The sequence below is a fragment of the Oncorhynchus masou genome, chromosome 24 (genome assembly GCF_036934945.1).
Source record: "Oncorhynchus masou masou isolate Uvic2021 chromosome 24, UVic_Omas_1.1, whole genome shotgun sequence".
In the NCBI taxonomy this organism is placed as follows: Eukaryota; Metazoa; Chordata; class Actinopteri; order Salmoniformes; family Salmonidae; genus Oncorhynchus; species Oncorhynchus masou.
Window position 1 is genome coordinate 11,913,986 of NC_088235.1, and position 25,043 is coordinate 11,939,028.

Genomic DNA, 25,043 nt, shown 5'->3' on the forward strand with positions numbered 1-25,043 from the left:
GGCCTCCTGGCCCTGTTGACGGTCACATGGTGACATAATGCTGATTCTATACCTGGCTAGTGGTCTCCTGGCCCTGTTGACAGTCACATGATGCTGATTCTATACCTGGCTAGTGGTCTCCTGGCCCTGTTGACAGTCACATGGTGACATCATGCTGATTCTATACCTGGCTAGTGGTCTCCTGGCCCTGTTGACAGTCACATGGTGACATAATGCTGATTCTATACCTGGCTAGTGGCCTCCTGGCCCTGTTGACGGCCACATGGTGACATAATGCTGATTCTATACCTGGCTAGTGGCCTCCTGGCCCTGTTGACGGCCACATGGTGACATCATGCTGATTCTATACCTGGCTAGTGGTAACCTGGCCCTGTTGACAGTCACATCATGCTGATTCTATACCTGGCTAGTGGCCTCCTGGCCCTGTTGACGGCCACATGGTGACATAATGCTGATTCTATACCTGGCTAATGGCCTCCTGGCCCTGTTGACAGTCACATGGTGACATGATGCTGATTCTATACCTGGCTAGTGGCCTCCTGGCCCTGTTGACGGCCACATGGTGACATCATGCTGATTCTATACCTGGCTAGTGGCCTCCTGGCCCTGTTGACAGTCACATGGTGACATAATGCTGATTCTATACCTGGCTAGTGGCCTCCTGGCCCTGTTGACAGTCACATGATGCTGATTCTATACCTGGCTAGTGGCCTCCTGGCCCTGTTGACAGTCACATGGTGACATAATGCTGATTCTATACCTGGCTAGTGGCCTCCTGGCCCTGTTGACAGTCACATGGTGACATAATGCTGATTCTATACCTGGCTAGTGGTCTCCTGGCCCTGTTTACAGTCACATGGTGACATAATGCTGATTCTATACCTGGCTAGTGGCCTCCTGGCCCTGTTGACAGTCACATAATGCTGATTCTATACCTGGCTAGTGGCCTCCTGGCCCTGTTTACAGTCACATGGTGACATAATGCTGATTCTATACCTGGCTAGTGGCCTCCTGGCCCTGTTGACGGTCACATGGTGACATAATGCTGATTCTATACCTGGCTAGTGGTCTCCTGGCCCTGTTAACAGTCACATGGTGACATAATGCTGATTCTATACCTGGCTAGTGGCCTCCTGGCCCTGTTTACAGTCACATGGTGACATAATGCTGATTCTATACCTGGCTAGTGGTCTCCTGGCCCTGTTGACAGCCACATGGTGACATAATGCTGATTCTATACCTGGCTAGTGGTCTCCTGGCCCTGTTGACAGTCACATAATGCTGATTCTATACCTGGCTAGTGGTCCTGGCCCTGTTGACAGTCACATGGTGACATAATGCTGATTCTATACCTGGCTAGTGGCCTCCTGGCCCTGTTGACAGTCACATAATGCTGATTCACATGGTGATTCTATACCTGGCTAGTGGTCTCCTGGCCCTGTTGACGGCCACATGGTGACATAATGCTGATTCTATACCTGATGGTGACATCTGATTCTATACCTGGCTAGTGGCCTCCTGGCCCTGTTGACGGCCACATGGTGACATAATGCTGATTCTATACCTGGCTAGTGGCCTCCTGGCCCTGTTGACGGCCACATGGTGACATAATGCTGATTCTATACCTGGCTAGTGGTCTCCTGGCCCTGTTGACACATGGTGACATAATGCACATGGTGACATAATGCTGATTCTATACCTGGCTAGTGGCCTCCTGGCCCTGTTGACAGCCACATGGTGACATAATGCTGATTCTATACCTGGCTAGTGGCCTCCTGGCCCTGTTGACGGTGACCACATGGTGACATAATGCTGATTCTATACCTGGCTAGTGGTCTCCTGGCCCTGTTGACAGTCACATGGTGACATAATGCTGATTCTATACCTGGCTAGTGGTCTCCTGGCCCTGTTGACGGCCACATGGTGACATCATGCTGATTCTATACCTGGCTAGTGGTCTCCTGGCCCTGTTGACGGCCACATGGTGACATCATGCTGATTCTATACCTGGCTAGTGGCCTCCTGGCCCTGTTGACAGTCACATGATGCTGATTCTATACCTGGCTAGTGGCCTCCTGGCCCTGTTGACAGTCACATGATGCTGATTCTATACCTGGCTAGTGGCCTCCTGGCCCTGTTGACGGCCACATGGTGACATAATGCTGATTCTATACCTGGCTAGTGGTCTCCTGGCCCTATTGACAGTCACATGATGCTGATTCTATACCTGGCTAGTGGTCTCCTGGCCCTGTTGACAGTCACATGGTGACATCATGCTGATTCTATACCTGGCTAGTGGTCTCCTGGCCCTGTTGACAGTCACATGGTGACATAATGCTGATTCTATACCTGGCTAGTGGTCTCCTGGCCCTGTTGACAGTCACATAATGCTGATTCTATACCTGGCTAGTGGCCTCCTGGCCCTGTTAACGGCCACATGGTGACATAATGCTGATTCTATACCTGGCTAGTGGTCTCCTGGCCCTGTTGACGGCCACATGGTGACATAATGCTGATTCTATACCTGGCTAGTGGTCTCCTGGCCCTGTTGACGGCCACATGGTGACATAATGCTGATTCTATACCTGGCTAGTGGCCTCCTGGCCCTGTTGACGGCCACATGGTGACATCATGCTGATTCTATACCTGGCTAGTGGTAACCTGGCCCTGTTGACAGTCACATGATGCTGATTCTATACCTGGCTAGTGGCCTCCTGGCCCTGTTGACGGCCACATGGTGACATAATGCTGATTCTATACCTGGCTAGTGGCCTCCTGGCCCTGTTGACAGTCACATGGTGACATGATGCTGATTCTATACCTGGCTAGTGGCCTCCTGGCCCTGTTGACGGCCACATGGTGACATCATGCTGATTCTATACCTGGCTAGTGGCCTCCTGGCCCTGTTGACAGTCACATGGTGACATAATGCTGATTCTATACCTGGCTAGTGGCCTCCTGGCCCTGTTGACAGTCACATGGTGACATAATGCTGATTCTATACCTGGCTAGTGGCCTCCTGGCCCTGTTGACGGTCACATGGTGACATAATGCTGATTCTATACCTGGCTAGTGGTCTCCTGGCCCTGTTGACAGTCACATGGTGACATAATGCTGATTCTATACCTGGCTAGTGGCCTCCTGGCCCTGTTGACAGTCACATGGTGACATAATGCTGATTCTATACCTGGCTAGTGGTCTCCTGGCCCTGTTGACAGTCACATGGTGACATAATGCTGATTCTATACCTGGCTAGTGGTCTCCTGGCCCTGTTGACAGTCACATGGTGACATAATGCTGATTCTATACCTGGCTAGTGGTCTCCTGGCCCTGTTGACAGCCACATGGTGACATAATGCTGATTCTATACCTGGCTAGTGGTCTCCTGGCCCTGTTGACAGTCACATAATGCTGATTCTATACCTGGCTAGTGGCCTCCTGGCCCTGTTGACAGTCACATGGTGACATAATGCTGATTCTATACCTGGCTAGTGGTCTCCTGGCCCTGTTGACAGTCACATAATGCTGATTCTATACATGGTGACAGTCACATGGTGACATAATGCTGATTCTATACCTGGCTAGTGGTCTCCTGGCCATGTTGACAGTCACATAATGCTGATTCTATACCTGGCTAGTGGTCTCCTGGCCCTGTTGACGGCCACATGGTGACATAATGCTGATTCTATACCTGGCTAGTGGCCTCCTGGCCCTGTTGACGGCCACATGGTGACATCATGCTGATTCTATACCTGGCTAGTGGCCTCCTGGCCCTGTTGACGGCCACATGGTGACATAATGCTGATTCTATACCTGGCTAGTGGCCTCCTGGCCCTGTTGACGGCCACATGGTGACATAATGCTGATTCTATACCTGGCTAGTGGTCTCCTGGCCCTGTTGACAGTCACATGGTGACATAATGCTGATTCTATACCTGGCTAGTGGCCTCCTGGCCCTGTTGACAGCCACATGGTGACATCATGCTGATTCTATACCTGGCTAGTGGCCTCCTGGCCCTGTTGACGGCCACATGGTGACATAATGCTGATTCTATACCTGGCTAGTGGCCTCCTGGCCCTGTTGACGGCCACATGGTGACATAATGCTGATTCTATACCTGGCTAGTGGCCTCCTGGCCCTGTTGACAGTCACATGGTGACATAATGCTGATTCTATACCTGGCTAGTGGCCTCCTGGCCCTGTTGACGGCCACATGGTGACATAATGCTGATTCTATACCTGGCTAGTGGCCTCCTGGCCCTGTTGACAGCCACATGGTGACATCATGCTGATTCTATACCTGGCTAGTGGTCTCCTGGCCCTGTTGACAGTCACATGGTGACATCATGCTGATTCTATACCTGGCTAGTGGCCTCCTGGCCCTGTTGACAGTCACATGGTGACATCATGCTGATTCTATACCTGGCTAGTGGTCTCCTGGCCCTGTTGACGGCCACATGGTGACATAATGCTGATTCTATACCTGGCTAGTGGCCTCCTGGCCCTGTTGACGGCCACATGGTGACATCATGCTGATTCTATACCTGGCTAGTGGTCTCCTGGCCCTGTTGACAGTCACATCATGCTGATTCTATACCTGGCTAGTGGCCTCCTGGCCCTGTTGACAGTCACATGGTGACATCATGCTGATTCTATACCTGGCTAGTGGTCTCCTGGCCCTGTTGACGGCCACATGGTGACATCATGCTGATTCTATACCTGGCTAGTGGTTCCTGGCCCTGTTGACGGCCACATGATGCTGATTCTATACCTGGCTAGTGGCCTCCTGGCCCTGTTGACAGTCACATGGTGACATAATGCTGATTCTATACCTGGCTAGTGGCCTCCTGGCCCTGTTGACGTCCACATGGTGACATAATGCTGATTCTATACCTGGCTAGTGGCCTCCTGGCCCTGTTGACAGTCACATGGTGACATAATGCTGATTCTATACCTGGCTAGTGGCCTCCTGGCCCTGTTGACGGCCACATGGTGACATAATGCTGATTCTATACCTGGCTAGTGGCCTCCTGGCCCTGTTGACAGTCACATGATGCTGATTCTATACCTGGCTATGGCCCTGTGACATCACATGATGCTGATTCTATACCTGGCTAGTGGCCTCCTGGCCCTGTTGACAGTCACATGGTGACATCATGCTGATTCTATACCTGGCTAGTGGTCTCCTGGCCCTGTTGACAGTCACATGGTGACATAATGCTGATTCTATACCTGGCTAGTGGCCTCCTGGCCCTGTTGACGGTCACATGGTGACATAATGCTGATTCTATACCTGGCTAGTGGTCTCCTGGCCCTGTTGACAGTCACATCATGCTGATTCTATACCTGGCTAGTGGCCTCCTGGCCCTGTTGACGGCCACATGGTGACATAATGCTGATTCTATACCTGGCTAGTGGCCTCCTGGCCCTGTTGACGGTCACATGGTGACATAATGCTGATTCTATACCTGGCTAGTGGCCTCCTGGCCCTGTTGACGGCCACATGGTGACATAATGCTGATTCTATACCTGGCTAGTGGCCTCCTGGCCCTGTTTACAGTCACATGGTGACATAATGCTGATTCTATACCTGGCTAATGGCCTCCTGGCCCTGTTGACGGTCACATGGTGACATCATGCTGATTCTATACCTGGCTAGTGGCCTCCTGGCCCTGTTGACGGCCACATGGTGACATCATGCTGATTCTATACCTGTCTAGTGGTCTCCTGGCCCTGTTGACGGTCACATGGTGACATAATGCTGATTCTATACCTGACTAGTGGCCTCCTGGCCCTGTTGACAGTCACATCATGCTGATTCTATACCTGGCTAGTGGCCTCCTGGCCCTGTTGACGGCCACATGGTGACATAATGCTGATTCTATACCTGGCTAGTGGCCTCCTGGCCCTGTTGACAGTCACATGGTGACATAATGCTGATTCTATACCTGGCTAGTGGCCTCCTGGCCCTGTTGACGGCCACATGGTGACATCATGCTGATTCTATACCTGGCTAGTGGCCTCCTGGCCCTGTTGACAGTCACATGGTGACATCATGCTGATTCTATACCTGGCTAGTGGCCTCCTGGCCCTGTTGACGGCCACATGGTGACATAATGCTGATTCTATACCTGGCTAGTGGTCTCCTGGCCCTGTTGACAGTCACATGATGCTGATTCTATACCTGGCTAGTGGCCTCCTGGCCCTGTTGACGGCCACATGGTGACATAATGCTGATTCTATACCTGGCTAGTGGCCTCCTGGCCCTGTTGACAGTCACATGATGCTGATTCTATACCTGGCTAGTGGCCTCCTGGCCCTGTTGACAGTCACATGGTGACATAATGCTGATTCTATACCTGGCTAATGGCCTCCTGGCCCTGTTGACGGCCTCCAGATCAGCGTAACGCAGGTCCAGCTGACAACCCACCAGGATGACAGGCGTCCTGGGACAAAAGTGCTTGATCTCCATGTGCCACATGGTCTTGACGTGATGCAGAGAGTTGGGGTTGGCGATGGAGAAACACAGCACAACCACGTCTGACCTGGAGAGGACAGACAGGAGCCAGAAAGACACACAGAAAGCTCCTGTTTACAGGCCTCCTGGGCCGCATGCAGCGTCACTAACTGAGTTCCCTGAATTCCCTTCGGACCTTGTTGTCAGGGCAGAAAATGTTCTACTTTTTGGTGACTTTAATATTCACATGGAAAAGTCCAAAGACCCACTCCAAAAGGCTTTCGGAGCCATCATCAACTCAGTGGGTTTTGTCCAACATGTCGAGACTTACTCACTGCCACAGTCAAACTCTGGATCTAGTTTTGTCCCGTGGAATAGATGTTGTGGATCTTAATGTTTTTCCTCATAATCGTGGACGAATTGACCACCATTTTATTACATTTGCAACAAATAATCTGCTCAGACCCCAACCAAGGATCATCAAAAGCCGTGCTATAAATTCTCAGACAAGCCACATATTCCTCAATTCCCTTCCAGACTCCCTCCACCTACACAAGGACGTCGGAGTACAACTATCGGTTAACCAACTAACTGAGGAAATAAATTTAACCTCGTCTCTGACAAGACAACAGCTACAGTAGTACACCAAACACCACCACTCTGACAAGACAACAGCACTACACCAAACACAACACCACTCTGACAAGACAACAGTAGCACTACACCAAACACAACACCACTCTGACAAGACAACAGCTACAGTACTACACCAAACACAACACCACTCTGACAAGACAACAGCACTACACCAAACACAACACCACTCTGACAAGACAACAGCTACAGTACTACACCAAACACAACACCACTCTGACAAGACAACAGCACTACACCAAACACAACACCACACAGAGAAGGAAACAGATACAGTACTACACCAAACACAACACCACTCTGACAAGGCAACAGCTACAGTACTACACCAAACACAACACCACTCTGACAAGGCAACAGCTCCAGTACTACACCAAACACAACACCACTCTGACAAGGCAACAGCTACACCAAACACAACACCACTCTGACAAGGCAACAGCTACAGTACTACACCAAACACAACACCACACTGACAAGGCAACAGCTACAATACTACACCAAACAGATCATTAACAGTCAGACTGGATCACAGTGTATTGTAATGGCCAAGGCCATAGTGTATTGTCATGGCCAAGGCCTGCATTACGATCATACTGTAGAAGGCCTATAACCAAACACAACAATAGTACTAGGTACTCTGTAATATTTAGTGACAACTCATATTCTTGGTGAATATAGTGTTTTCACATCATAACACGATGCGCCTGTGCCTTTAAGTACAGTGATTTAAGTCTTAAGACAGAACTAAGGCAAATAAGTGCTAACCAAGTCCCCTCTCACTCAAACCTGGGCTCAGGTGCCAAAGCAGAACTTATAATGGAGTCTAGAACCAGTAGACCTTGATTAGAGTCAGAAATCAATGGGTCAGGTGTTCAGCAGTTATAACAGAGGTTATAATGAATGATTAGAGGGGTGTGGGTTTAAACTGCCTTCAAGGTAAACAGACAGACCGATCTCATGTCTCGCCGACATCAACAGAGATGTTAGAGGATGATGGTGGCAGCTTGACAACGATCAATTCACCAATCAATGAAAGCTCATCGGAGGCACCAGTTCCATTAAGACCGTCTGAGGCATCATTTAAGAATAACACAGTCGGATACTAAGATCGAGAGAAAACTAATTTACAGGAAGTCTAAAACCAGCTGAATATTTTAGTGTCCAGAGGGCCAGAGCCGGGAACACAGGCCGCTGATATTGGGCCAATAGGGTTAACCCACTCGGTGGGAATTGCAACATGGCTCATTAGACAGGATCACTACACTATGCATGCAGCCATCAGTCTATGCCAAATACATCAGGACTCATGTCTATTATGCTACACTGCAGCTGACTACACCAAACCAGACCCTAGCAGGGTAGCAGATACTACCTAACCTAGCAGGGTAGCAGATACTACCTAACCTAGCAGGGTAGCAGATACTACCTAACCTAGCAGGGTAGCAGATACTACCTAACCTACCAGGGAAGCAGACACCACCTCACCTAGCAGATACTACCTAACCTAGCAGAGTAGCAGACACTACCTAACCTAGCAGGGTAGCAGATACTACCTAACCTAGCAGAGTAGCAGATACTACCTAACCTAGCAGAGTAGCAGACACTACCTAACCTAGCAGAGTAGCAGACACTACCTAACCTAGCAGAGTAGCAGATACTACCTAACCTAGCAGAGTAGCAGATACTACCTAACCTAGCAGATACTACCTAACCTAGCAGAGTAGCAGATACTACCTAACCTAGCAGAGTAGCAGATACTACCTAACCTAGCAAAGTAGGAGCTACTACCTAACCTAGCAGAGTAGAAGATACTACCTAAACTAGCAGACTAGCAGATACTACCTAAACTAGCAGATACTACCTAAACTAGCAGATACTACCTAAACTAGCAGATACTACCTAAACTAGCAGATACTACCTAACCTAGCAGATACTACCTAACCTAGCAGAGTAGCAGATACTACCTAACCTAGCAGAGTAGCAGATACTACCTAACCTAGCAAAGTAGCAGAAACTACCTAAACTAGCAGATACTACCTAACCTAGCAGAGTAGCAGATACTACCTAACCTAGCAGAGACGTAGATACTACCTAACCTAGCAGAGTAGCACATACTACCTAACCTAGCAAAGTAGGAGCTACTACCTAACCTAGCAGAGTAGAAGATACTACCTAAACTAGCAGAGTAGCAGATACTACCTAAACTAGCAGATACTACCTAAACTAGCAGATACTACCTAAACTAGCAGATACTACCTAAACTAGCAGATACTACCTAACCTAGCAGATACTACCTAACCTAGCAGATACTACCTAACCTAGCAGAGTAGCAGATACTACCCTAACCTAGCAGAGTAGCAGATGCTACCTAACCTAGCAAAGTAGCAGATACTGCCTAAACTGGCAGATACTACCTGGCCTGGCAGAGTGGCGGATGCTGCCTGGCCTGGCCATCCATGCTGCCTGGCCTGGCGGAGTAGCCTGGCCTGGCGGATACTGCCTAACCTAGCAGATGTGCCTGCAGATACTACCTAACCTAGCAGAGTAGCAGATACTACCTAACCTAGCAGGGTAGCAGATACTACCTAACCTAGCAGATACTACCTAACCTAGCAGTAGCAGATACTACCTAACCTGGCAGAGTAGCAGATACTACCTAACCTAGCAAAGAGGCAGCTACTACCTAACCTAGCAGAGTAGCAGATACTACCTAACCTAGCAGAGTAGCAGATACTACCTAAACCTGCAGATACTACCTAAACCTGGCAGATACTACCCTAAACTAGCAGATACTACCTAACTAGCAGATACTACCTGGCCTGGCAGGATGCTACCTAACCTGCAGAGTAGCAGATACTACCTAACCTAGCAGAGTAGCAGATACTACCTAACCTAGCAAAGTAGCAGATACTACCTAAACTAGCAGATACTACCTAACCTAGCAGAGTAGCAGATACTACCTAACCTAGCAGAGACGTAGATACTACCTAACCTAGCAGAGTAGCACATACTACCTAACCTAGCAGAGTAGCAGATACTACCTAACCTAGCAGAGTAGCAGATACTACCTAACCTAGCAGAGTAGCAGATACTACCTAACCTAGCAGAGTAGCAGATACTACCTAACCTAGCAGATACTACCTAACCTAGCAGATACTACCTAACCTAGCAGAGTAGCAGATACCCTAACCTAGCAGAGACGTAGATACTACCTAACCTAGCAGAGTAGCACATACTACCTAACCTAGCAGAGTAGCACATACTACCTAACCTAGCAGAGTAGCAGATACTACCTAACCTAGCAAAGTAGCAGATACTACCTAAACTAGCAGATACTACCTAACCTAGCAGAGTAGCAGATACTACCTAACCTGCAAGAGTCGTAGATACTACCTAACCTAGCAGAGTAGCACATACTACCTAACCTAGCAGAGTAGCAGATACTACCTAACCTAGCAGAGTAGCAGATACTACCTAACCTAGCAGAGTAGCAGATACTACCTAACCTAGCAGATACTACCTAACCTACAGGTTCTGCCCATACGTTATTCAGTTTACAGGTTCTGCCCATACGGTATTCAGTCTACAGGTTCTGCCCATACGGTATTCAGTCTACAGGTTCTGCCCATACGGTATTCTGTCTACAGGTTCTGCCCATACGGTATTCAGTCTACAGGTTCTGCCTACAGGTTCTGCCCATACGGTATTCTATCTACAGGTTCTGCCCATACGGTATTCTGTCTACAGGTTCTGCCCATACAGTATTGATAGTGGAGCCATATGGCCCATAATCTAACAGAGTAGAACAGAGCTCCAGTAGAATGGCTGACATGCTAGTGGAGCCATCCTTACCCATCCCATCCTCACCCATCCCATCCTCACCCATCCCATCCTTACCCATCCTTACCCATCCCATCCTCACCCATCCCATCCTCACCCATCCCATAATTACCCATCCAATCCTTACCCATCCAATCCTTACCCATCCCATCCCACCCCATCCTTACCCATCCCATCCATCCATCCATCCTTACCCATCCCATCCATACCCATCCTTACCCATCCCATCCTTACCCATCCAATCCTTACCCATCCAATCCATCCATCCAGCCTTACCCATCCCATCCTTACCCATCCATCCTTACCCATCCCATAATTACCCATTCTTACCCATCCCATCCATCCTTATCTATCCCATCCCATCCTTACCCATCCCATCCTTACCCATCCATCCTTACCCATCCCATAATTACCCATTCTTACCCATCCCATCCATCCTTATCTATCCCTTCCCATCCTTACCCATCCCATCCGTACCTAATCCTACCCATCCATCCTTGACCACCCACCCCATCCTTACCCATCCCATCCTTACCCACCCACCCCATCCTTACCCATCCCATCCGTACCCATCCCATCATACCCATCCCAACCCATCCATCCCTACCCATCCCTACCCATCCATCCTTACCCATCCCATCCGTACCCATCCCATCCTTACCCATCCCATCCTTACCCATCCCATCCTTACCCATCCCATCCTTACCCATCCCATCCTCACCCATCCCATCCTCACCCATCCCATCCTCACCCATCCCATCCTCACCCATCCCATCCTTACCCATCCATCCATCCTTACCCATCCCATCCATACATCCTTACCCACCCCATCCTTACCCATCCCATCCGTACCCATCCGTACCCATCCCATCCGTACCCATCCAATCCATCCATCCCTACCCATCCATCCATCCCTACCCATCCATCCATCCCTACCCATCCATTCATCCCTACCCATCCATCCAACCTTACCCATCTGTAACGGTTTTCTGTAGGCAAAGGAGAGTCGGACCAAAATGCAGCGTGTAGATTGCAATCCATGTTTAATCAACAAACATAAACACAAATCAATACAAAACAAAGAACGTAATGAACGTAACAAAAACCGAAACAGCCTATACTAGTGTAAACTAACACAGCGACAGGAACTAGGACACTAAGGACAATCACCCACGAAACATACAAAGAATATGGCTACCTAAATATGGTTCCCAATCAGAGACAATGATAATCACCTGACTCTGATTGAGAACCGCCTCAGGCAGCCATAGACTAACTATACACCCCACACAACCCCAAGACGAAACACACCACAAATAAACCCATATCACACCCTGGCCTGGCCCAATAAATGAAGATAAACATAATAAATATAGACCAGGGCGTGACAGAACCCCCCCCTAAGGTGCGGACTCCCGGACGCACATCAAAACAATAGGGAGGGTCCGGTTGGGCGTCTGTCCGTGGTGGCGGCTCCGGCTCCGGCGCGGGACGTGGAACCCACTCTATAAATATCTTTGTCCCCCCTTCTCGCGTCCTAGGACAGTCCACCTTCGCCGCCGACCATGGCCTAGTAGTCCTCACCCAGAACCCCACTGGACAGAGGGTCAGCTCGGGACAGAGGGGCAGCTCGGGACAGAGGGGCAGCTCGGGACAAAGGGGCAGCTCGGGACATAAGGGGCAGCTCGGGACAAAGGGGCAGCTCGGGACAGGGGCAGCCCAGCACTGAGGGGAAGCCCAGCACTGAGAGGAAGCCCAGCACTGAGAGGAAGCCCAGCACTGAGAGGAAGCCCAGCACTGAGAGGAAGCCCAGCACTGAGAGGAAGCTCAGGCAGGTAGTTGGCTCCGGCAGATCCTGGTTGACTGGCGGATCTGGAAGAGTCTGGCTGACTGGCGGATCTGGAAGAGTCTGGCGGATCTGGAAGAGTCTGGCTGACTGGCAGATCTGGAAGAGTCAGGCTGACTGGCAGATCTGGAAGAGTCAGGCTGACTGGCAGATCTGGAAGAGTCTGGCAGACTGGCGGATCTGGAAGAGTCTGGCGGATCTGGAAGAGTCTGGCAGACTGGCGGATCTGGAAGAGTCTGGCGGATCTGGAAGAGTCTGGCGGATCTGGAAGAGTCTGGCGGATCTGGAAGAGTCTGGCGGATCTGGAAGAGTCTGGCGGATCTGGAAGAGTCTGGCGGATCTGGAAGAGTCTGGAAGAGTCTGGAAGAGTCTGGCGGATCTGGAAGAGTCTGGAAGAGTCTGGAAGAGTGGCGGATCTGGAAGAGTCTGGAAGAGTCTGGCGGATCTGGAAGAGTCTGGAAGAGTCTGGCGGATCTGGAAGAGTCTGGAAGAGTCTGGCGGATCTGGAAGAGTCTGGCTGACTGGCGGATCTGGAAGAGTCTGGCTGACTGGCGGATCTGGAAGCGTCTGGCTGACTGGCGGATCTGGAAGAGTCTGGCTGACTGGCGGATCTGGAAGAGTCTGGCTGACTGGCGGATCTGGAAGCGTCTGGCTGACTGGCGGATCTGGAAGAGTCAGGCTGACTGGCAGATCTGGAAGAGTCTGGCAGACTGGCGGATCTGGAAGACTCTGGCGGATCTGGAAGAGTCTGGCAGACTGGCGGATCTGGAAGAGTCTGGCGGATCTGGAAGAGTCTGGCAGACTGGCGGATCCGGAAGAGTCTGGAGACTGGCGGATCTGGAAGAGTCTGGCAGACTGGCGGATCTGGAAGAGTCTGGAAGAGTCTGGCTGACTGGCGGATCTGGAAGAGTCTGGCTGACTGGCGGATCTGGAAGAGTCTGGCTGACTCTGGAAGAGTCTGGCTGACTGGCGGATCTGGAAGAGTCTGGCTGACTGGATCTGGAAGAGTCTGGCTGACTGGCGGATCTGGAAGAGTCTGGCTGACTGGCGGATCTGGAAGAGTCTGGCTGACTGGCGGATCTGGAAGAGTCTGGCTGACCTGGAAGCTCTGGAATCTGGAAGAGTCTGGCAGATCTGGAAGAGTCTGGAAGACTGGCGGATCTGGAAGAGTCTGGAAGAGTCTGGCTGACTGGCGGATCTGGATCTGGAAGAGTCTGGCTGACTGGCGGATCTGGAAGAGTCTGGCTGACTGGCGGATCTGGAAGAGTCTGGCTGACTGGCGGATCTGGAAGAGTCTGGCTGACTGGCGGATCTGGAAGAGTCTGGCTGACTGGCGGATCTGGAAGAGTCTGGCTGACTGGCGGATCTGGAAGAGTCTGGCTGACTGGCGGATCTGGAAGAGTCTGGCTGACTGGCGGATCTGGAAGAGTCTGGCTGACTGGCGGATCTGGAAGAGTCTGGCTGACCTGGAAGAGTCTGGCTGACTGGCGGATCTGGAAGCGTCTGGCTGACTGGCGGATCTGGAAGCGTCTGGCGGATCTGGAAGAGTCTGGCAGACTGGCGGATCTGGAAGAGTCTGGCTGACTGGCGGATCTGGAAGAGTCTGGCTGACTGGCGGATCTGGAAGAGTCTGGCTGACTGGCGGATCTGGAAGAGTCTGGCTGACTGGCGGATCTGGAAGAGTCTGGCTGACTGATCTGGAAGAGTCTGGCGGACCTGGCAGTCTGGAAGACTCTGGAAGAGTCTGGCGGATCTGGAAGAGTCTGGCGGAACTGGAAGAGTCTGGCAGACTGGCGGATCTGGAAGAGTCTGGCTGACTGGCGGATCTGGAAGAGTCTGGCTGACTGGCGGATCTGGAAGAGTCTGGCTGACTGGCGGATCTGGAAGAGTCTTGCTGACTGGCGGACCTGGAAGAGTCTGGCGGACCTGGAAGAGTCTGGCGGACCTGGAAGAGTCTGGCGGACCTGGAAGAGTCTGGCGGACCTGGAAGAGTCTGGCGGACTGGCGGATCTGGAAGCGTCTGGCTGACTGGCGGATCTGGAAGAGTCTGGCGGATCTGGAAGAGTCTGGCCTGGCAAGAGTCTGGCAAACTGGCGGATCTGGAAGAGTCTGGCTGACTGGCTGATCTGGAAGAGTCTGGCTGACTGGCGGATCTGGAAGAGTCTGGCTGACTGGCGGATCTGGAAGAGTCTGGCTGACTGGCGGATCTGGAAGAGTCTGGCTGACCTGGAAGAGTCTGGCTGACTGGCGGATCTGGAAGCGTCTGGCTGGCTGCTCTGGCTGACTGGCGGATCTGGAAGAGTCTGGCTGACTGGCGGATCTGGAAGAGTCTGGCTGACTGACGCTCTGGCTGCTCCATGCAGACTGGCAGCTCTGGCTGCTCCATGCAGAATGACAGCTCGGGCTGCTCCATGCAGACTGACAGCTCGGGCTGCGCTAAACAGGCGGGAGACTCCAGCAGCGCAGGATAGGAGAAAGGCTCCGACAGCGCTGAACAGGCGGGAGGCTCAGGCAGCGCAGGAGAGGTGGAAGGCTCTGGCTGCGCTAAACAGATGGGAGACTCCAGCAGCGCAGGAGAGGCGAGGCGCACAGTAGGTCTGATGCGTGGTGCTGGCACTGGTGGTACTGGGCCGAGGACACGCACAGGAAGCCTGGTGCGGGGAGCTGCCACCGGAGGGCTGGGGTGTGGAGGTGGTACTGGGTAGACCGGACCGTGCAGGCGCACTGGAGCTCTTGAGCACCGAGCCTGCCCAACTTTACCTGGCTCGATGCCCACTCTAGCCCGGCCAATACGAGGAGCTGGTATATACCGCACCGGGCTATGCACCCGCACTGGAGACACCGCGCTCCACAGCATAACACGGTGCCTGCCCGGTCTCTTTAGCCCCCCGGTAAGCACAGGAAGTTTGCGCAGGTCTCCTACCTGGCGTAGCCATACTCCCAGTGAGCCCCCCAAGAAATTTTTGGGGCCGACTCTCGGGCTTTCTTCCGCGCCGCCGTGCTTGCTTCGCCATCTCCATTCTCCTATAACCCTCTTCGCACTGCTCCAGTGAATCCCAGGCGGGCTCCGGCACTCTCCCTGGGTCGACCGCCCACCTGTCTATTTCCTCCCAAGTAGTGTAGTCCCGATATTGTTGCTCCTGCTGCTGCTGTTGCTTCTCCTCATACCAAAGCCTCTCAGCTCTCGCCGCCTCCAGTTCTTCTTTGGGGCGGCGATATTCTCCTGGTTTAGCCCAGGGTCCTCTCCCGTCGAGGATTTCCTCCCAAGTCCAAAAGTCCTTTTTACGCTGTTTCTCCTGTGGCTCCTGCCTGTTGACACGTTGCTTGGTCCGTTTGTGGTGGGTGATTCTGTAACGGTTTTCTGTAGGCGAAGGAGAGTCGGACCAAAATGCAGCGTGTAGATTGCGATCCATGTTTAATCAACAAACGTAAACACGAATCAATACAAAACAAAGAACGTAATGAACGTAACGAAAACCGAAACAGCCTATACTAGTGTAAACTAACATAGCGACATGAACAAAGACACTAGGACAATCACCCACGAAACACAATCACCCAATCAGACAACGATAATCACCTGACTCTGATTGAGAACCGCCTCAGGCAGCCATAGACTAACTATACACCCCACACAACCCTAAGACGAAACACACCACAAATAAACCCATATCACACTCTGGCCTGGCCCAATAAATGAAGATAAACATAATAAATATAGACCAGGGCGTGTCACCATCCATCCTTACCCACCCCATCCTTACCCATCCCATCCGTACCCATCCATCCTTACCCACCCACCCATCCTTACCCATCCATTCATCCTTACCCACCCACCCCATCCGTACCCATCCCATCCCATCCTTACCCATCCCCATCCTTACCCATCCCCATCCTTACCCACCCATCCCCATCCTTACCCATCCCATCCCCATCCTTACCCATCCATCCATCCACCCATCCATCCATCCCACCCATCCATCCATACCCACCCATCCCCATCCTTACCCATCCCATCCGTCCCATCCATCCCTACCCATCCATCCATCCTTACCCATCCCATCCGTACCCATCCATCCATCCTTACCCATCCCATCCCTACCCATCCATCCATCCTTACCCACCCATCCCCATCCATCCCATCCTTACCCATCCCATCCCCCATCCCATCCATCCCATCCATCCATCCTTACCATCCCATCCATCCCATCCTTACCCATCCCATCCCGTACCCATCCCATCCTCCGTACCCACCCATCCCTATCCTTACCCATCCCATCCCATCCTTTACCCATCCATCCATCCTTACCCACCCATCCCTATCCTTACCCATCCCATCCCCATCCCATCCTTACCCATCCATTCATCCTTACCCACCCACCCCATCCCCATCCATCCGTACCCATCTTTACCCATCCGATCCTTACCCATCCATCCATCCTTACCCACCCATCCCCATCCTTACCCACCCATCCCCCCCATCCATCCTTACCCATCCCATCCATCCTTCCCATCCATCCATCCTTACCCATCCATCCATCCCACCCATCCATCCATACCCACCCATCCCCATCCTTACCCATCCCATCCGTACCATCCATCCATCCTTACCCATCCCATCCCTACCCATCCATCCTTACCCACCCATCCCCATCCTTACCCATCCCATCCTTACCCATCCATCCATCCTTACCCACCCATCCCTACCCATCCATCCCTTACCCACCCATCCCCATCCGTACCCATCCCATCCTTACCCATCCCATTCCCATCCGTACCCATCCCATCCTTACCCACCCATCCCCATCCTTACCCATCCCATCCTTACCCATCCGTACCATCCATCCTTACCCATCCATCCATCCTTACCCACCCATCCCATCCTTACCCATCCCATCCATCCTTACCCACCCATCCCATCCCATCCGTACCCATCCCATCCTTACCCATCCATCCATCCTTACCCACCCATCCCCATCCTTACCCATCCCATCCGTACCCATCCCATCCGTACCCATCCGATCCATCCATCCTTACCCATCCCATCCTTACCCATCCCATCCATCCATCCTTACCCATCCCATCCTTACCCATCCCATCCATCCTTGCCCATCCCATCCATCCATACCCATCCCATCCATCCATCCTTACCCATCCCATCCTTACCCATCCCATCCATCCTCCCATCCCATCCATCCTTACCCATCCATCCTTCCATACCCATCCCATCCTTACCCATCCCATCCATCCATCCCCATCCCATCCTTACCCATCCTTACCCATCCCAACCCATCCCATCCTCCATCCCATCCTTACCCATCCCATCCTTACCCATCCCATCCTTACCCATCCCATCCTTACCCATCCCATCCATCCATCCTTACCCATCCCATCCTTACCCATCCCTACCCATCCATCCCTACCCATCCCCTTACCCATCCCATCCTTACCCATCCCATCCTTACCCATCCCATCCCAACCCATCCCTACCCATCCATCCATCCATCCTTACCCATCCCATCCCTACCCATCCCATCCGTACCCATCCCATCCATCCATCCTTACCCATCCCATCCTTACCCATCCCATCCTTACCCATCCCATCCTTACCCATCCATCCATCCATCCTTACCCATCCCATCCTTACCCATCCCATCCTTACCCATCCCATCCTTACCCATCCATCCCAACCCTACCCATCCCTATCCATCCATCCATCCATCCTTACACATCCCATCCCATCCCTACCCATCCCATCCTTACCCATCCCATCCTTACAGTCCCATCCTTACCCATCCCATCCTTACCCATCCCATCCTTACCCATCCCATCCTTACCCATCCCAACCCATCCCATCCTTGCCATCCCAGTCCCATCCATGCTAGCCTGACTTGCAGTCCCAGCCATCCGTACCCAGCCTCCCGTCCCAGCCACAGTCCCAATCCACCCGTCCCAATCCACCCGTCCCAGCCACCAGCCTCCAGCCCCACTCATCCTTAGCCATTCCAGAAAAATACTCCCCAGCCTCAGCCCCAGCCTCAGCCCCAGCCTCAGCCCAGCCTCAGTCCCAGCCCCAGTCCCAGCCTCCCAGACCCAGGTGTCAGTCTTACCTTCCGTATGCGAAGCGTCTGTCTTTATGATGATCGCCAAAGGTGTCCCACAGCCTGAGAGACACACTGACCTCATCCACCACATCCCTGGAGCGCTCCAACACCTAAAGCGGGTCACACAGAGACACATATTAGAAAACATACAGATTTTTAAACAAGATTCATTTAAAATACTGTACATAGAATGCAGGTGGGGGTGAGTGATGACAGGCGGGGTGTGAGTGATGACAGGCGGGGTGAGTGATGACAGGCGGGGTGAGTGATCAAGTAGGTCTTGAATTAGAGGGTGATGCCTTTAATTTATACACTGATTGAGTCGTGAAGTTATGGAGATTGTACTCCTGTTAGAGAGGCAGTTCCTCAGTTTAGGGTTCTATAATGTTGATTGGAGATTAACAATGTTTGCAGATCTGTGCCATGTCACTCAGCTGTGATTATCCAATTAACTGTCCATTTAATTCAATTCAATTCAAGGGCTTTATTGGCATGGGTAACATGTGTTAACATTGCCAAAGCAAGTAAGGTAGATAATATATAAAGTGAAATAAACAATAAAAATTAACAGTAGACATCACACATACAGAAGTTTCAAAACAATAAAGACATTACAAATGTCATATTATATATATATACAGTGTTTTTACAATGTACAAATGGTAAAGGACACAAGATGTAAAATAAATAAATAAGCATATGGGTTGTATTTACAATGGTGCGTGTTCTTCACTGGTTGCCCTTTTCTCGTGGCAACAGGTCACAAATCTTGCTGCTCTGATGGCACACTGGAATTTCACCCAGTAGATATGGGAGTTTTTCAAAATTGGATTTGTTTTCGAATTCTTTGTGGATCTGTGTAATCTGAGGGAAATATGTCTCTCTAATATGGTCATACATTGGGCAGGAGGTTAGGAAGTGCAGCTCAGTTTCCACCTCATTTTGTGGGCATTGAGCACATAGCCTGTCTTCTCTTGAGAGCCATGTCTGCCTTCGGCGGCCTTTCTCAATAGCAAGACTATGCTCGCTGAGTCTGTACATAGTCAAAGCTTTCCTTAATTTTGGGTCAGTCACAGTGGTCAGGTATTCTGCCACTGTGTACTCTCTGTGTAGGGCCAAATAGCATTCTAGTTTGCTCTGTTTTTTGTTAATTCTTTCCAATGTGTCAAGTAATTATCTTTTTGTTTTCTCATGATTTGGTTGGGTCTAATTGTCATTTATCCATGTGGTCTGGAAATAATAAACATGAATACAATGGCATCAATACTAAGATAAGGCACATTCATTTAGCAATAACAAGATACAGTCTCCATCTGTTAAAATAATCCAATGAGTGAAACAAAAATACAAGTAGCTAGCAACATCAGACTAACCAGCTAACAATTATAAGCGAAAATGTAGCTAATAACGTTAGATAGCTAGCATAAAAACAAGATATATAATGCTGTAATCATGACAGAAATATTCTTCAACTATTGACATCTTTCATCAGTAAAACATATACCTTAATTACAGTTCTGGTAATCACGCAGTGATGAATAAATTGGTCAGATTTGTGTTCACAGCAGTAGGTAGCGAGCTGCACTTGGTAATGAACTAAACACTATGCCAGCTCGTGATAGCTGTGACATCATCGCTGAGTTCTTAAAGGGACTGGCTTTCTTACACAGGTAGGGCCGTTTGACGACAGGTAGGGCCGTTTGACGACAGGTAGGGCCGTTTGACGACAGGTAGGGCCGTTTGACGACAGGTAGGGCCGTTTAGGGCCGTTTGACGACAGGTAGGGCCGTTTGACGACAGGTAGGGCCGTTTGACGACAGGTAGGGCCGTTTGACGACAGGTAGGGCCGTTTGACGACAGGTAGGGCCGTTTGACGACAGGTAGGGCCGTTTGACGACAGGTAGGGCCGTTTGACGACAGGTAGGGCCGTTTGACGACAGGTAGGGCCGTCTGACGTGACGACAGGTAGGGCCGTTTTTGACAGCCGTTTCAGCTGCAGTGTAGAGAGACCGGTAGTGACAGATTCTGTATTGGTCTATAGCCCAGACCGTAGGGATGTGTGTTGGGGTTAGGGGTCAGGGTTAGGTATGGTACCTCTTGACACACTCTTTACTGGTCTATAGCCCAGACCATAGGGATGTGCGTTGGGGTTAGGGGTCAGGGTTAGGTATTGTACCTCCGCTATCATCCAGAAGGCGAGGTCAGTACAGGTGCATCAAAGCTGGGACCGAGAGACTGAAAAACAGCTTCTATCTCAAGGCCATCAGACTGTTAAACAGCCACCACTAACATTGAGTGGCTGCTGCCAACACACTGACTCAACTCCAGCCACTTTAATAATGGGAATTGATGGGAAATGATGTAAAATATATCACTAGCCACTTTAAACAATGCTACCTAATATAATGTTTACTTACCCTACATTATTCATCTCATATGTATACGTATATACTGTACTCTATCATCTACTGCATCCTTATGTAATACATGTATCACTAGCCACTTTAACTATGCCACTTTGTTTACATACTCATCTCATATGTATATACTGTACTCGATACCATCTACTGTATCTTGCCTATGCTGCTCTGCACCATCACTCATTCATATCTTTATGTACATATTCTTTATCCCCTTACACTGTGTATAAGATATTAGTTTTGGAATTGTTAGTTAGATTACTTGTTGGTTATTACTGCATTGTCGGAACTGGAAGCACAAGCATTTTGCTACACTCGCATTAACATCTGCTAACCATGTGTATGTGACAAATAAAATTTGATTTGATTTGACACACTGTACTGGTCTATAGCCCAGACCGTAGGGACGTGTGTTGGGGTTAGGGGTCAGGGTTAGGTTTGTACCTCTTGACAGACTCTGTACTGGTCTATAGCCCAGACCGTAGGGACGTGTGTGGCCAGTAGTTGGTACTGGTTCAGAGTGGTGTTGCAGGCCCGAGCACAGATCAGCCGTGTCTTCCCTACGGCGTTGTCCCCCACCACAACACACTTAATGGTCTCAACATTGGGTCTCTCGTAGTCCATACTACTGTTCAAGGCCCTGTGTGACAGAAGAGGAAATAGGCTCAATCACATTAGATAGGGATGGTGCAACGTCAGGTAGTAGATCGCCTAAACAACGCAGATGAACAACGTAATGTTGGTACACGTTTAAATTAAGACTTCATTTTCACTCAGTTCATTCAAAACAACCCTGAAACACGTTCTAATAAGCAGCTATTCACATTCTTATGATTATACTGATGACATGGCAACAGGATAGTGTTAACACTGAGGTCCACTAATCTGTCTCTCTGCTGCTCTAGAACCACACTGCTGCAGAACACATCGAGGTCAGGGAAGAGAGGGAGGAGGAGGAAACTGGCTCTAATCCGCAGCCCTGCATCCAAAACAAATCAGTTTAGCTCTTCAACAGAGTAGGGACTATGGACCAACCAAGCTTTGTGTTTGCTTCAGCCGTTACACTACTGTTGAATTTACACTTGTTGTTTAGTATTGTCTGAGGTCAGAAGAGGGGCCAGCCGACAGGTCTCGGGCAAAGAGGGGCCAGCCGACAGGTCTCGGGTAAAGAGGGGCCAGCTGAAAGGTCTCGGGTAAAGAGGGGCCAGCTGAAAGGTCTCGGGTAAAGAGGGGCCAGCTGACAGGTCTCGGGCAAAGAGCCGACAGGTCTCGGGCAAAGAGGGGCCAGCCGAGCCGTCCAGGTCTCGTAAAGTGATGGCAGTCAGACAGTTTACTTCAGTAGCTAAGAGGAGGAAACGGGCCTAGTCAGCACCAGTGATGCTACTCTGAAAGAGGAGGAACGGGTCTCGGAGGAAAAGAGGAGGAAACGGGCCTAGTCAGCACCAGTGATGCTACTCTGTAAGAGGAGGAAACGGGCCTAGTCAGCACCAGTGATGCTACTCTGTAAGAGGAGGAAACGGGCCTAGTCAGCACCAGTGATGCTACTCTGTAAGAGGAGGAAACGGGCCTAGTCAGCACCAGTGATGCTACTCTGAAGAGGAGGAAACGGGCCTAGTCAGCACCAGTGATGCTACTCTGTAAGAGGAGGAAACGGGTCTAGTCAGCACCAGTGATGCTACTCTGTAAGAGGAGGAAACGGGTCTAGTCAGCACCAGTGATGCTACTCTGTAAGAGGGAGGAAACGGGTCTAGTCAGCACCAGTGATGCTACTCTGTAAGAGGAGGAAACGGGCCTAGTCAGCACCAGTGATGCTCTCTGTAAGAGGAGGAAACGGGCTAGTCAGCACCAGTGATGCTACTCTGTAAGAGGAGGAAACGGGCCTAGTCAGCACCAGTGATGCTACTCTGTAAGAGGAGGAAACGGGCCTAGTCAGCACCAGTGATGCTACTCTGTAAGAGGAGGAAACGGGCTACTAGTCAGCACCAGTGATGCTACTCTGTAAGAGGAGGAAACGGGTCTAGTCAGCACCAGTGATGCTACTCTGTAAGAGGAGGAAACGGGTCTAGTCAGCACCAGTGATGCTACTCTGTAAGAGGAGGAAACGGGTCTAGTCAGCACCAGTGATGCTACTCTGTAAGAGGAGGAAACGGGCCTAGTCAGCACCAGTGATGCTACTCTGTAAGAGGAGGAAATGGGTCTAGTCAGCACCAGTGATGCTACTCTGTAAGAGGAGGAAACGGGTCTAGTCAGCACCAGTGATGCTACTCTGTAAGAGGAGGAAACGGGTCTAGTCAGCACCAGTGATGCTACTCTGTAAGAGGAGGAAATGGGTCTAGTCAGCACCAGTGATGCTACTCTGTAAGAGGAGGAAATGGGTCTAGTCAGCACCAGTGATACTACTCTGTAAGAGGAGGGCACGGAGTGTAACAACATGTCAGAGGTTTGATGACACGAGATATTCCCCAAAATGGTCCTGAGTGTAACATGTCAGAACTTAAGAATTTCACTGTACCCTGCAATTACATTTGTGACCCTGTGCATGTGACTAATAAAAGAATCTAATTAGCTACATACATGTTTTTATAATTAAACATGACTAATTTCTGAAGATAGTTGATGGGAGTCTGCTGCTTGGCATAACCACTCTGTGATGTCATTTAGGTGCAGTCTTTAAAACCTCCACAATGTGTTTCACAACCCGACTGCTGTAGTTTACTCTAAATTGACACTAACTTGGGACTCAAATAATGAAATCAATCAAATAATGTAACAAGAATATTGTCCTTGCATGATATAATTTGTATCCACATTAAAATGAGTTAAAGTGCCTCTCGACTCAACTACCGTGTAAGTGCCAGGCACAGCTCTGTAATGAATTGACAGAGAGGACGACACCCTAGTCTTCGTTCCAGTTGGCCAAGTTGTCATAACAGAAGCACCTACCGTTCTCTAGGGCTGAGTGAGTGTGATCTGGTCAACCAAAACTAAAGGCAGGAGTTCAGAGTGCGATTCAATAATTGCAGGTAGCTCGATGGCTCCTGTACAAATAAGAATCGCTCGCCGCTAGCTAGGCAAATACTGCAAGATCATTTCGTAACTGGTATCACGCCCCAGCTTGTTGAACGTTAATCCTTTTCTCCCAATGTAACATTAACCACTACTATGTATCTAGCTTGATTGTTCGGGCTGCCTTCAGAAGTACTCCGTCCGTCCCCATCCGAAAGCGCTTCGGGAAAAAAAATAATCTGCAGCCACAACAGCACGGAACAAAACGACGTGATGCGGCTTCCATGGTGACGTCAAGCCCCGTCCGTTCTATTTATAGCGCGAGGCGAGCTACGGTTTCATTCAGAAAATCAGGTGGTTCAGCCCGCGACGGGAGAGGTTATACGCGTACGCCGGGTGCCTAAATTGATGACGTTTGGAGCGCAGTTGAGAGTCGAGTGGAGACAAACGGATTCGGTTCAGTCAGTCATCCTGATTCTCAGTTAGCGGATTTATGTTTTTGTCTAGAAATGTCAGTGATCATTTGAAACGTGTCTGTCGAAGTTGGGACGTGGGAATGTTCAGAATCATTCCGTTCTACCGGAGTAATAGTGTTGTTTATTTATTTAGACATAAATGTCTGTTTAGACCGACATTAATGTCATAGTTGTACATTTTCGGCGAAAACCACTACAATGAATGTGCTTTAGCTTTCACCCTGGCCTGATATTGG

The 25,043-nt window shown here is 50.3% G+C and overlaps 1 protein-coding gene across 2 annotated transcripts in view; it reads right to left on the reverse strand.

The window, feature by feature from the left end:
* LOC135511841 (rho-related BTB domain-containing protein 1-like) overlaps positions 1-24,680 on the reverse strand; it is a 53,674-nt gene extending 28,994 nt beyond the window's left edge. Inside the window, exons 1-4 of one of the 2 annotated variants that reach the window (XM_064933326.1) lie at positions 24,269-24,680; positions 21,770-21,965; positions 18,912-19,015; positions 6,361-6,546 (exon numbers count right to left, since the gene is read on the reverse strand). In XM_064933326.1, the coding sequence (XP_064789398.1) occupies positions 6,361-6,546; positions 18,912-19,015; positions 21,770-21,949 (470 nt within the window). In that variant the 5' untranslated portion in view covers positions 21,950-21,965; positions 24,269-24,680. Of the gene's footprint in view, positions 1-6,360; positions 6,547-18,911; positions 19,016-21,769; positions 22,464-24,268 lie in introns of those variants that run through there. The other variant, XM_064933327.1, reaches the window with a different exon arrangement.
* Between the last annotated feature and the right edge of the window lie 363 nt (positions 24,681-25,043).